This window comes from Lepidothrix coronata, unplaced genomic scaffold (genome assembly GCF_001604755.1).
Source record: "Lepidothrix coronata isolate B3197 unplaced genomic scaffold, Lepidothrix_coronata-1.0 Scaffold8, whole genome shotgun sequence".
Taxonomy (NCBI): domain Eukaryota; kingdom Metazoa; phylum Chordata; class Aves; order Passeriformes; family Pipridae; genus Lepidothrix; species Lepidothrix coronata.
In genome coordinates, this window is record NW_016690188.1 from 3,406,281 (window position 1) to 3,420,206 (window position 13,926).

Below are 13,926 nucleotides of genomic sequence, written 5' to 3' on the forward strand. Positions count from 1 at the left end.
AGCTCAACAGAAGATGGGATCAAGCACATCTATCAGAACGTGGGCATATTCCGAGTGACTGTGCTGGTGGAAAACAGCCTGGGTTCTGACAATGCTGTCCTCTACCTGCACGTAACGTGTATGTATGTTCATAATCGTTGTTGGCTTCTGTTGTTCTTTAAAACATTATTACTTGTAGTTAGAGGTGACATTTGGGATTTTGCAGCTAGGTCCAGAGTGATGGAATATGATGAGTGTTCGTCTGTCCTCCAGACAAACTGATGATTCCAGACTGTGTGATCATAGATTCATTAATGTTGGAAAAGACCTCTAAGATCATTGAGTCTAACCATTAACTTCTGCTTTGTAAATGATGTTCCACCTCTAATTTAAGGTGGTCTAAACTGGGACTCCTCAAAGGACTGCTCAGCCCTTTCTGAAATGCACTTTCATTAGCAAGCTTATACTTCCAGAACAACAAAGAAACCCAGGGATCTTTAATCACTTTTCTCTTACTTTGTACATGTGTTTTGCCCTTTAATGAAATACATCCACCTCTGGGATGGAAACCAGTGCATTTTAGTCTTTCTGTTGTCATAGGAACCAAAGTCTTTGTATTAAATAGTATTGCAAGAAAAAAAGTCATCTTCACATTGCTTTTCTGCTGTTCTTTTTAACATTTTTATACTTCATCTGTCTCTGATTTACAACTGAAATGTATCTCAAGTTCTTGGATAAAACTAATATTGTATTCTTTCATATTTATTCTAGCACATAGTTATGAACTCAAAGGGTCAACTTATTTATTGAAATTTTGTAACATTCCTAATGGATTTTGTTTGGGGCCATAATTTTCTTTTTACACTGTGGGGTTTTTGTTTATTATTTATGTTTGCAACGTTGTGCCTCTGTGCCAGATAAACTGAGAAAAAAAGGAAATTCCAAAACATGAAGTTATGTTTACAGAAATGCTGCTTACCCTTTACCAAATTTACTTGAAACATTGTCTAGATAATTTAGCACATTCCATATAGTTTAACACTAGTTTTGGAGTTCGTTCATACAGCATGAAAGCAGCTGCCTCTTGAGGGAAAGAGGGCAGCTCTTTCGGAGTGCCCCATTGTATCCACAGATGGGAGCAGTGGGAGGTATGGCTGTGAGAGATAGGATTTTTATGAAGGAACACTAGAGAAGCATCTCCCTGAATGTCTCCCTTCAAGAACACCTTCAGCTGGCAGGTGTCCAGCCTTCACTCACTCATAGTGTCTTTCTGCTGTATAGCTTTTCCAATTCATTTTCTTGAGACGTTGAAGGCTTACGAACCATTCTGATTGTTTAAGCTGTAGAGGGAATAAACAATATTCTAATTTGTTTGTGTGACTTAGCAACTGATAGTTTATGGTTTTGTGTTTTGTATAGGTAATGCCAGCATAGGACTTAAATATGGAGTGATCGTTGCAGCCAGGCCCAGATTACATGTTCCCGAATCCCTGGAGAAGTGACAGCTCTAAGGGATGTGTCTCACCTTTCTCTCCATGACAAGAATTAGGGACTTCAAAGCAGGTTATAAATGAGCATGGTGCCACTCAGACTAGCAATAGATTTACTGAGGACAGAGTTGTGCAGTAAATCCAGCCTTCTTCAGAGTCTAACACCCTGATCCACAAAAGCTTCTAAATCCTAACTGAATACTTGCATTGCCACTCAGCTTCTGCTGAATATTTTGCTTGGGGGGTTTGAGCTTGGCCTTTGGGGAGTTTTATAAAAATATCTGTCCTTAAAATAGACACACACACTGTATTGTTAAGATCCACAGAAAAGCAGTGTGCATCCTGAATATCCAGAGTTTTAAGAAGGGCTACAAACCCTAGTTAGAGGGTTAATACATGAGTGTCTGCAGCCAGATCTGGGCCTTCCAGCACCCTTCCCTGCCAACGGCCAGCAGTCTTCCTGGGGAAAAACTGCAGACACTGAACGTCAGTGCTTGTGATCTCCAAGATAAGAGTAAAGGCTTCATCCCATGCCCTCCTCATCCTGCTGCAGCCATGTGGCCAGTGCACAGAAGCAGTGCCTCTGCTGCAGTTGGTCCAGAAATGCAGGTTATTGTGAGATAAGAGCATTTTGAGTTGGATGGACAGTGTAAACTTCTGTATGTAAACTGCTCCAGCCAACAGGCTGTCTCTAAACTGTCCTGATGTGAAAATTTTCTGCTGGAAAGTTAGTTATGCCTTTGCCTGAATGCTTCAGAAAACCATCACCTGAACAAATGAGCCTTTTGAGAAGCTTCTCCCTTTCTCTTGTGTGGGACTTGTACACAGGTTTTTTTCCTGGGGCAGGTGAAGGTCTGTAGCCTCCACGGTCCTGCATGAAGCTCAGAAATTAATTTTCTTGAATCCTTTTCAAACTTACCTGTGTGAAAGCAGTCTTCTACCAAGCTGAGGGGCAATCCAGAGTGAGCTATCCCCATCTGCTGGCCAGATAACAGTTCAGCATTTCAGCCACCTTGACCGAAGTGCTGTGTGCCCAGAAATACTCAGGCAAAATTGGGTTGCTTGAGCCATTCTTTTATGTTGTTTCCTAGCCAGCATATGGTGAAGGTCCAAGGAGGTGCTGGGCACTCTGCTGTGCAGGATCATTTGGGATCTATTCAGAACAGCAATGCAGTTACATTGGAGTGTATCAGACTTTTCATGGTCTCCATTGTCACAGCTCTCACTGCACCCAGTGTTAGGAAATGTGTTCCCCTGTAGGGCTGTGCTGACATTGGGCATTTGACAAACACCCCAAAGGATACCAGAGCTGTGAAATATTTAGGCTGGGAAATTGCTGTTTTTCAGGTCTTAGAGTCTTGCTGAAAGCAGCACAGCCTAGTTACGGAAATGGGTCTGAGAAGGGGGATGTCATTAAAATCATATGGATGAAATTGTGTCTTCTCTTGAATTTTCAAGAGTGTTGACTGCTACTTATAAAAGGAAGAATGATCCATAGTCTGATTATAGCAGGCTTCGGTTAGTATGATCATGGATAACTCTTACTTGGATTGCTTCAGATTAAGCAGCGACTGTGTCTACAGCACAGAGAAAGATCCATTTCAGTAAGAAATCAGGAACACTGGTCCTTATTCTGACATTATTTATACAGTCTGATCTGGGAGATTTTTTCTTCTCTCTGCCTATTGTGCTACATAGGATGCTTGCTCCAGAGTGTGGTGTTCCTCTAGGCTGAAAAGCAAGGTCTAAGTGGTGATTCATACCTGGGTTATAGCCTGAAAGATCCTCCCCTGAAATATATAAAATCCTCTAGCAATGGATCTCAACTCCACAGGAGCAATGCAAGGCTGTGACTGTGGTTCTCATCACTGTGGAGCTCACAGACTTGGGACATGTAGATGTGGCCTTAATCTGTTTAAGGAACCCATGTCCCAGTATCACTTGGGGTTTCTTTATTTTTCTTTCTCTGTCACTTGGGACAATTGCTTTTTTCTCTTGCTGAACAGTCAGAACACATTTTTAAAAATAATCTATAGAACAAGATTTAACAACAAAGGCCCATCTGTCTCCTGAAAATGGGAAATGTGTAACCCTGAGCATAATGTCACTTGTCGAATTAATTATGTTCTGTTTATACTGAAGAAATAAAAGAATTTATTGATGAAAAGGAGGGAATATAAGGTAACATTAACATCCAGGCACTCAGTGAATAACTGTATTTAGAGAGAGTTTCTGCTGAAGTTCACCAAATCATAGCAGTTTTCATCAGCAGAGATTCTTCATGTCCACTGAAGCTGTTTATCCTGCACATTCTTATGTCTTCCCAGTGAAGGCCATATTCACACAACAGGGCTCTGCCACTATTGTTAAAGTCATAAAAGCTCCTGACTATATGAGGTTCGTGCAGTAGAGAGTCCAGGTTTTTCAACTCCAGGTACAAGAGTAGCTCCTGTTCTCTGAGGCTCCTGCCTCTCTAGAAATGGTACCAAGCCAAAACATTCTGTCGTGTCCCATGGTGATTTGGAAGACTTTTCTTTCCTAAACCAATGGGTATCCCTCCCAGGTTGACATTTCAGATGGAGGGCTCACCTGCTGCTTCTGTCTCTGCAGGTCCCTTGGAACATGTTCACTTATCTCTGCCCTTTGTCACCACGAAGAACAAGGAGATCAACGCCACAGCAGTACTGTGGCCAAGCCAAGTGGGAACGCTTACTTATGTCTGGTGGTTTGGGAACAACACAGAGGTTTGTATTCCTGATTGACAGAGATCAAAATAATCCTGGAAGAGCCCTCTGACTGAAGTGGGAGGGAGAGAGGGATCTGGGAATGCTTCTATATAGTCATGTATGCAAGAAAATTATAAACCAAAGAGCAAGATATTAATGGTTCTTTGAGGTACTAACACTGAAATGTAAGTAGTGCTTTGTGTTTCTGCAGAGTTTATTGCCATTTCATGCAAGTTGCAAATAGCTTTCTTCCTGCATTACCTCCAAGTGAACATAGTTAACCAAAATCTGGAGGAGTTTCTAGTACATTTTTCTTCACCCTCCCTTCCTCAGTAACAAGAAGATAAAAAATGTAGGGGTTTTGGCAGGTTTTTTTAAGGAAAATAACCTGTCAAACTGATGCTGTTTTTATATCTGGAACTGACTTTACATAGCCCTAGAGTTTAAATCTCATTTCTCTGGTGAGTAACAAGGGAAAAGACTGCCATCAGCTCTGTGCCTCCCCTTAAATATGCTGAACCCAGTCCTGAGCCCCAGAACTCTGTGCTAAACCACATGTGCAAAAAATACTTTATTATTATGTGCTACAGGTGGATGAAATGGTTCCCAACACACCTCCCTACCTCTGGGCTCTGCTCAGATATAAGAGTATCATCCATCATATTCTGCTGCCTCTGTGTTTCTAGTCCTGGTAAATCTGCACAGACATTGTAGCTGTTACTTCACATCTGTTTGTGGCTGAAGTACCCAGAAACCCTAATTAGTTTCTGAGGGGAGAGATTCACATGGATTTTGCAGAGCCAAGAGGAACCTTCATAACCACACATGATTATCTTCTGTATAATGCACGTTGGAGAGTTTCATCCATACCTTCTGCTTTATTTAACTCTTTGTGATTAAAGCAGAAACTGACTTTTGTTGTTGTTTTGTATTAATAATTTTCCTCAGATGATGGAGAATTTTCTGCTTCTCCTTCTGACCCTTCCCCCCAACTATTTCTCCATAGCTTATTATTCTGAGCTTTGAACACATGCACAGTGTTTGTAGTCTGAATTTATCTGGTCTCAGATTCAAGCTGTTGGATCTTGTTATGCCTTTTTGTGTAGATTAAAGAACTCTTTGTACTATCAGCAATCATCTCCCCCTAGAGGTACTTACAGACTGTGATTGTCACCTCTTAACCTTCTCTCTGATCTCCTAAGCTCGTAAGTGATCAGAGTTGGTCTAATTCTGTTCTCATTGAAGTGAGAATTTTACTACAGACTACAATGGCAACAATTTGACTTAATACTGGCTGCTTTGAAGATCACACCCAGAGATCATTAATAAGTGAAAACAGAAATTAGGGCAGAATCTGCTGAAAGAGGACACAACTCATTGATAAACTGGTTGCCTAGCAAAGCAAGCTAAGGGAATCTGTGTTCTCTCAAGCACCAGAATTTACCAAAAGTGGTATCTTCGTGTCCAAGAATAACATGAGACAACAACTGAAAAATCTTTATTTGGCTGGTTCTGTGACAACCTCCTTGAATCACTTTAAACAAGGCACCTAAACTAGATCTGGGAAAGGACTGTGATACCTGAGCAGAGAGTCTTGCAGGCCCTTATATTAGGATCTGGGCCTCTCTGGGGAGTGAGCATGGGATCCAGAACAACCAACATTTTAAGTGGAAAGGAAATACTGGAATCTTAAAACTTAGCTCCTTTGGAAATTACAGGTGCCTTACTCTGAATTTCAGGAGGACTTCCCTGTCTGGGATTCCTGTGCCCTTTCTAAAAAATTAGCTCACATGTCACAGGACCCCACCTAAGTCTAAAGTTTCCAATCTGGAACTAACTCCCCAAAGCATCCCAATAGGCTAGAGAACCAAACTCATTTTTGCTTTTTATTTTCAGCCAAATTAACTTAATTTTTCCTTTTATGATGTATTTGCAGCCACTGATCACATTGGAAGGGAGTATCACATTCACATTTTCTGTGGAAGGAATGAACACCATCACTGTTCAGGTCTCAGCAGGAAACACCATTCTTCAGGACACAAAGACTGTTGCAGTGTATGGTGAGTTCTTCCCCTTTCATTTCACATAGGATTCTCCATAGTCTACAGCTAGAGAGCCAGGTTAGCTGGCAGCAACAAGAGGTCTTTAAGATTATAAATTCAGTTCCAGTGTTGTCAGTTCGGCATAATGTCTCTGAAGGCCACTGACTGACATTAGACTGACATGATCCCCTTCCCAGATAACCTCTGCATCTGTTCTGTCACTATCTGATCATCCTACATGATTGTCAAAATGTTAGTTCATTTTGTGAGCTGGTTTTCCCCCTTCTTGGCCAGTAGAGGCCTCTTAACTCACACAAAAGCTGCTCAGCTTGAAAGGTAAATCAGTGCTGTGTGCTGCATTTCTGCACAGAAATCCGTACTGATTTGACCTTGTACTTGTGCCTCAGAAGCAGTTAGGGCACACAAATACCACAGAGTGTAGATGGAACCTAAAAAACACTGAGAATCCCCATTTTAGCTGTTTGTACTAAGCACGTGATCATAGTGATCAATGGGGGCATCTCTGTTAATATCAATAGAGATTAAGTACATTTTTCAAGGCTCGTCCTCTCCCCACATTTATCCCTGTCCCCTTCCAGTTAAGAGTGTTTGGGGCATGTCTGTGAGAGTACAATCACAGCTTCCTTCACAGTGCTTGCTACTCCAGAAGTCAAGATGCAGGTAACATTATATTTACATTCCCAGGACAGCTCCCCTTGCAGTGCTGTTTATCCACTCGAGTAAGGACTGATCACCTCTTTCATTTCTGTGACACTCAAGTGGTGAATCTCTCGGATTCTCCAAATCTCTCAGTGAGTGTCTTGGGCACACTCTGGGTTCTATGACAGTCTGTGCATCATCTGCAGGTTGATTAAGAAAAACACGAGCTGCAGCAGATTTCACTGGGTTCTGACCCCTCATTTAGCAATAAGGCATTTCACAGTCTTTTCACCAACCATGTCATTATATCTGCAGAGAAATTTCAGTCCCTGAGGTTATCATTCTCTCCGAACCTTGATGACCACAACCCAGATATCCCAGAATGGAGAAGGGACATGAGCAGAGTAGTCAAGAGAGCTCTGGTGGAGGTAAGCTGTGCGCATAACCTGTGTTACAGTGGTTTTAGTTTCTGCTTTGTTTCTTCATTGAGACTGGATCAGCTGTTCTCTCAGGATGTGTTTGTGTTCCTACCAACCGGAAAAGGAGAACAGACTAGTGTTTGAGACCAGCATCCTAAATTTTAGATAGTGAAATTATCTCATCCTATGACAACCTGGTGCTCAGTTAGCCTCCAATGTAAGGTAGTGCTATTCTAATGGAATTACAAATATACTGTAGAAAACTTAAAAGACCAAAAAGAAAACAATTTTTACTACATAGAAGAGCCCCACAGTAAAGTGCTTTTTGTCTTTTATATAGCATGAGGCTTACAGGTCAGGATTGGGTGCTGATTTTCCCATCAATGCTATAGAGAAGCTCTGAACTTCCTTCTTTAGTGGGGGAACAAAATAAAAATATTCATAAAAATATTCTAGTGTGGCTGAAGATTTGGATTTCAAACTGAGAAGCTATGTAAAGTTAAAAGAGATGGCTGGAGTTTCTCAGCTCAGTGGAAAAATAGCAAAAGGAACTGTTTGAAACAGGGTTTCTGCTTTTTTTAAAACATAAAGATACTGAGATTTTGAAAGTATATAAGTATTACAGATGTAATTAACAAGCTTATATGTACATTTGTGGTATGATCTGTGCAAAAAGTCTAGAAAAACACTGTGCACCAGAGAGGTGCACGCAAAGTTGTTTGGATTGTTTCTTAGACTTTTTTCTGAGATTTCCTCAAAAGACAGGAGAAGAAGAGGAAAGGGGAAAAAAATAGCATTTTTCTGAGGTTTGTTAGCTTGTTCTTCTGACATATTTATGTTTGTATCAAGTATTCAAGGATCCGTTTATCTTCAGGATGAATTTTCAGAATATAGACAACTCAATAAAACAAAATCAAACCATAAAAAACAGAAGAATTGTAAAACCACAATAACAAGGCTACATATCCAAAGCAGAGCAGTGAAAACACAGCCTTTTTGTTGTTTGAGTAAAAAGGAAAAAAATTGATAGCTAATTATCCCTCTTAATATAGCTAAATGATTCACTTAAACAAGCCTTTGTGAGAGTTCCTGTAAAAGTTAAACCCCATAGATTTCTATGACAATTAAGTAAACTGTATAAAAATGAGTCAAATAACTAAATAATTCAATAGGAAATTATAGCTGTGTTATAGACTTTTTATGAGCTTTTATTAAAGAATTGCATTCTTATTACAGAATACCATAGACTTGGATAAAAATTCTGCATATGAAATTATAGGTCTGTACTAAAATCTGATCTTCTCTCTAAGAAGGGATAATTTTATATTATCACAAAATATCGTATTTTGTGTTATGATCATAACTATTTGATCATATCATTGATTTTCTGAGTCCTGTCTCCCACTTCTGAAAAAAAGTCATTCCCAGCCTCTGAAAATGAAAGCTTTCCATTAACTGGTAATACTTTGTTGTTTTCTTGACATGTTAAAGCAACCTGTTAGGCAAGTGAAAATAATGCAAGCCCTGACTTCACAGAATACTGGAAAAGAATATAAGAGACTTTAATATTTTATAGGTTCGGGGTTTTTTTCTAAATCCACATTTCAAAACCAAAAAAAAAAGGGGGGGGCAACAAAGCCATGTGCTTTTTCTTGGTGAGGGATGGAGGGGAAGGATTCCCTTTTTATAGCTTCATGGGATTTTCCCTGGACTGTCAGCAGTCACACTTGGGTTATTCACAGAATTAGCTCAGAAAATGGTGATTTGTAATCAGTTTTGCTGACTCCTTGTCCTCCATCCACCATTTCTTTCAATGAGCACCTTCAAGTCTTTGCTCCTGAACCAAGGGAGAAGAATTAAATAGATTTAGGCCCAATTAATGTCTGAGAGGCTTGTGAGTCCTTACTGTAGGGAAACCTCTGTGGTGCATTCAGCTGCTGTGATCTGTCCTCATCTCTGAGGGCACTTTTTATTTTCCCTTTAAAAGTGACCTACTAAATTCAGCACTTGAAAACAGGTTTAAATCAAAACCTTGAGATTTAAGTGCATTTGCTGGATAATTCACAGCACAAAGAGGCAATGGAAGGAGATTCATCAAATTCTGTTTCTCCTTCCTTTGGCTAAAAAAACTTTCTGAGGGGCAAGTTAGGTTCCTTTTCTATGTAATAGCTCCACAATCTGTTTGTGTAGTATCCTGTTTGCATCGACTAAAACCCACGACCAGAGATGAACCTGTTAGTGATGCCTATGGGTACTTTTTTCTGAATTTTGTCTAATATGTAAAAATTAGGGAGATTTAAGTCCTAGCTTGAGATTTTCAGCCAACAAGACAAATTAAAAAAAAGATGGGATATGTTTGGATTTTGGGACCATATGCAATTGTTACTTAAGAGCTCCTTTTAGCTTGTCTATTTATTATTACTGCTTTAGGACCCTGCATATTTTACTGGAGAACATGGTAATATATCTTAGATCAGGAAATTATTAATTGCCAACTTTTCACCTGCAGTGGATTTTAACAAAGTTCTCTCCATTGTACCAGATATACCCTACATCACTTGTATAAATACTCTGATGCCTTAACAAAGACAGCCTCAGAATTCAGTGCCATCCACATGTTTATCTGCTTATCTGTCCACTCTTTGTCTATGCATCAGGTGACAGGTATTTCAAGCAAACATGTTCTAGTCGCAGTGCTCCCTGGTCTGCCCACATCTGCTGAACTCTTCATTTTACCATATCAAGATGCCACAGGAGAGAAAAAAAGAACAGCAGCAGATCTGGAGCAGGTATTGTGTCCATTACTTGTAGAAGTGCATGTTTATGCATTTTTGAGTGTATATATATAGATAGATATAGATACAAATGAATGTATGTAGAAATGCATCTGATTCACTAGGGTACATGTTACATCCTCTTTGTTTTGTGGTGGCTTTTTTTGTTGTAGTTTGGTTGGTTGGTTGGTTTGGTTTGGTTTGGTTTTTTGTGGTGTTGGGTTTTTTGGTGGTGGGCTTTTTTCTTCTCCCCAACACTGGAAAGAGGTTTTGGAGCTGTATTTGGGGGTTTAAACTCCCATTTAGATTCCCTAAGTAATGTTAATTCAGCATAAATTTCTGTGATATCATGTCTTCCTGCTTCATGGAAGCAGGAAGAAAACAGGAAGGATTTAGGGGATGATTCTTGCCTGCATGAACTGGAATAGCTTCATAAAACAAAGTTAATGAGGCTGTCAAGAATCTAGAAAGCACTGGAGACAGAGCTGAGTGGTAAACCTGGGCAATTCAGAACTTTGCTAATTTAAGGCTTTGGAGTTGGAGTATCTGCCTGCCTTCTTCATGATGCTGGAAGTGGGGTTGAGCCACCATGGATTGTTTTCTCCTTGCAAGGCTGTAACAGGTTATCACAACTGAAGGACTGTATCTCCCTACAAGCATAAAAGGTCCTACCCACCAGGTGGACCTGCATGATTATAACTAAAAAATAGAACCTTGTGCTGGGCATAAATCCCAAAATATCATAGAATCATGGAATTGTTAAATTTGGAAAAGACCTCTAACATTATTGAGACCAATTGATAACCTAACATTGCCATGTTCACCATTAAACTATGTCCCCATGTCCCATAGCTTCTTTGCTGTCTCTCAGCTTATTATTTTAGATTCCAGGGGCAAAGATAACTAGCCCTGAGGGAAGTCCCACTGTACCTCTGCCTCTCCATTGCTCATGTCTTGTCCATGTATCAAGCCTTGTTAACTTAGCTATGGGCCTCAAACCACTAAGTCACCCATATTCTTATGCTTCCCCTTGCTCAGCATCCTTAACTGTCATTTTTTTTTGACAAATGACTTTCCTCTGCAATTTTTACCACCATATAATAAACAAAAAATATGGAGATTTACTGCTCTGCAAAATCTTTCCTCCCTTTTCTCCTTCGTCCCCTTTCTCTTTTCCTCCTTCACAAATTGGCAAGGAAGCCGGTCCATAAACTTTAAAATTTACATCTGACCCTGCTCCCCTCCGGCACTCGGCAGCTTACTCTATTTCTCCCTCTCTTTATGCCTCTCTTTTTCCTTCCTGTAAAAATGGAGTCTTTGTGGCTGTGAAGAAGGGAAGCCCTGGCAGTGCTCTCATGACCCTTTTTATGGACAAAAAGAAATGTAATTTTCAGTGTAACTCCATCAACTTCTCTGGCATACTGCAGGGTCCAAATGGTAGCCTTTGGAGGAGAGAGAACCTATTTGCTATTTGCAAATGCAAAGGTGTTTCTTGTGAAGAAATATCTTCCCTGATCCTTTCAGGATAGTCAGAATGTTTTTCTTACTGGTCTGTGGGTACTACATTCCCTTCCTAGTTACTCTAGAAAAAGATGTCATCGTTCTCAGTGAGACAGCTGCCTGAGGGCCACAAAAGTTGTCTGCCCTCCACTCTGAAGCATATTCTGATACTGTTTCTGTTTTGTCATCCATTTTGCCTGTGATCCTTCATTATCCATTTCCCAAAGTGTTTCAAAGCTCATTCAACAGCCTCTGCCTGTGCCTGAAGTCACTGGGATGAGTACTGGGAGCAGATATTTTTGATGACTACAGCTTAAGTTGCTTCTGAGGTACTTATAATGCATAGCATTATTTTCTGGAAGGAATAGAAATCTGTGTTCATGAGCAAGGAACAAGCTATTCAAAGGCACGTATACAAGTTTGTGTGTTTGCAGGTGCACACCCAAAGGAGTTACAGTCCTGAATTATTTTTTATAATTTAGAAGAGAAACTAAAGTATGCAGGGACAAAATGGAAATAGGTTGCACAAACAGTGCAGTGGAATAAGGGTCCTTAAGGAAGCAATTAATCATTTAAGTTCCTTTTTTTTCAGAGTGTTGTATCACATATGGCAGCAGGTCTCCAAACCTGAGACATAGTGAACCTATCCAGAGACGCAGTGACAAATAGTTTCTTTCCCTGGAAGGCTTGCAGTCAGAATAGACCAGCTGGAAAAGAGTTATAGAATTAAATGTTTCTATTCTGTAAAGGCTTTGTTTCAGTACCCAAGGGAGGGAAAATCTAACTCATTCTCGATATCAAAAGTTGATGAAAGTGACTGAAATACAACAGAAGGGTGCAAAACCCACCATGGACACTGTAGGCACAGATTTACCAGCAGAATGAAGTGTGCTATAGCCCCCTCTTTCTCTTCCCTTTTTGTTAGAGCATCCTAAAGTCAGCATGTATAGCTGCTGTCATACAACATAGACATGGTGATACAGCCCTGAATCCACTGTATTCACATACCAGGTATGAGAACAGAGGCCAGGGACACTCTGTGGTCCTAATGCTCTGCTCATCCAACCTGGGCTTGAAAGGGAGAAGCCATGTAAATCATGTGAGTGGTGCATGCTAACTTTTGTTAGCTAAAACAACCAAGGCTAAGGACAGATGATGGAGTGAAACTCCTGAAGTTGCTGCAAGCCATGTCTGTCACAGGGAACCTGTGAACCTGTGAGGATTTTGGGAAACTTGCTCAACTGAGCTGTATTTCATCACCTGAGCTAGACCACTGTTCTGCCAAGGGTAACTGGGAAGGGTATGTGTGGTTTCATGGACTTTGACATTTACCAGTAAATCTGATACCTATCTAATGACCATGAAGGGCTTACTTTTTTGCTGTTTCCCCTTAAGACTGATTAAGCTCATCCTTTTTTTTTCGGTTCATATTCATTTGGCTTTGTAAGCATAATTTTAGGTGTCTGTCCAGCCACTCTGTGGTCTCTAGGTGCATAATTCCCATTGACTTCAAGGGCAGTTAGATGTCCGCTATCCTTTGAAAATCTCCAGGTCTTAATTTCACATTTGTCAGAGTCAATAATACTCCTCTGTGACATATTTTATGAATCTAAACAGAGTAACCCATAAAGTTTTTGGTACAGTTGTAGTGGGATTGTGGAAGTCCATCACACTTGATGAATATACATTTCCATGGAGTTTTCCATTAGGATGATGCATTTGTGTCTCATGCACTTGTTGAGACTGTGGGTAAATGGTAGATATCATTTTCTCCTTGACTTGATGTACCACTCTCAAAACTATTTTTCTGGGCATACACAGTACCAATTACTGTCATATACATAGGCTGGCATAGAGTTGTTATGCCACCTTCATGGATAGGCTTGGTGAATGTAAGTATTACAGAATTCAGATCTGCCACTTCAAAAGCACCAAATTCTTCCCTTTCATTGAAGGGCAAATCTTTAATTAGTAACACTTCAAGAAATTTTTGAGTAATTTTTAGCACTAATCCAATTCAAAATGAATGCTCAGTAGGAAAATATTCTCCTTACAGTCCAGTAGAGGGTAGTTACAATTACTCAGTTTATTTCAGTGTACAGTTTTACTCAATATGAGGATTCTGAAGGGTTATCTTTTTGTTTATGCATTTCACAAATTATCTTCTCTCCACATTGCTTGCTAGTGGAGGCTTTTTGTCAAACACAGCAAATGCATCTTCTGTTAGTCAAATGAGATATAAGTGGAAGATACATGAGAATTCTGAAGTGATGTTTTCGTATCAAGTACAAGTTTCAGTGTTATCCTGAATTTCCTTTTAGTTCTCCATTTACATG

At 40.0% G+C, this 13,926-nt stretch overlaps 1 protein-coding gene across 1 annotated transcript in view; it reads left to right on the plus strand.

The window, feature by feature from the left end:
* The window catches only part of SORCS1 (sortilin related VPS10 domain containing receptor 1), a 270,695-nt gene that overhangs the window by 242,954 nt on the left and 13,815 nt on the right, over positions 1-13,926 (plus strand). Inside the window, exons 20-24 of the mRNA XM_017804167.1 lie at positions 1-118; positions 4,080-4,213; positions 6,132-6,255; positions 7,213-7,325; positions 9,974-10,105. The exon at positions 1-118 is cut by the window's left edge and continues 21 nt beyond it. Of these exons, the coding sequence (XP_017659656.1) occupies positions 1-118; positions 4,080-4,213; positions 6,132-6,255; positions 7,213-7,325; positions 9,974-10,105 (621 nt within the window). The remainder of the gene's footprint in view (positions 119-4,079; positions 4,214-6,131; positions 6,256-7,212; positions 7,326-9,973; positions 10,106-13,926) is intronic.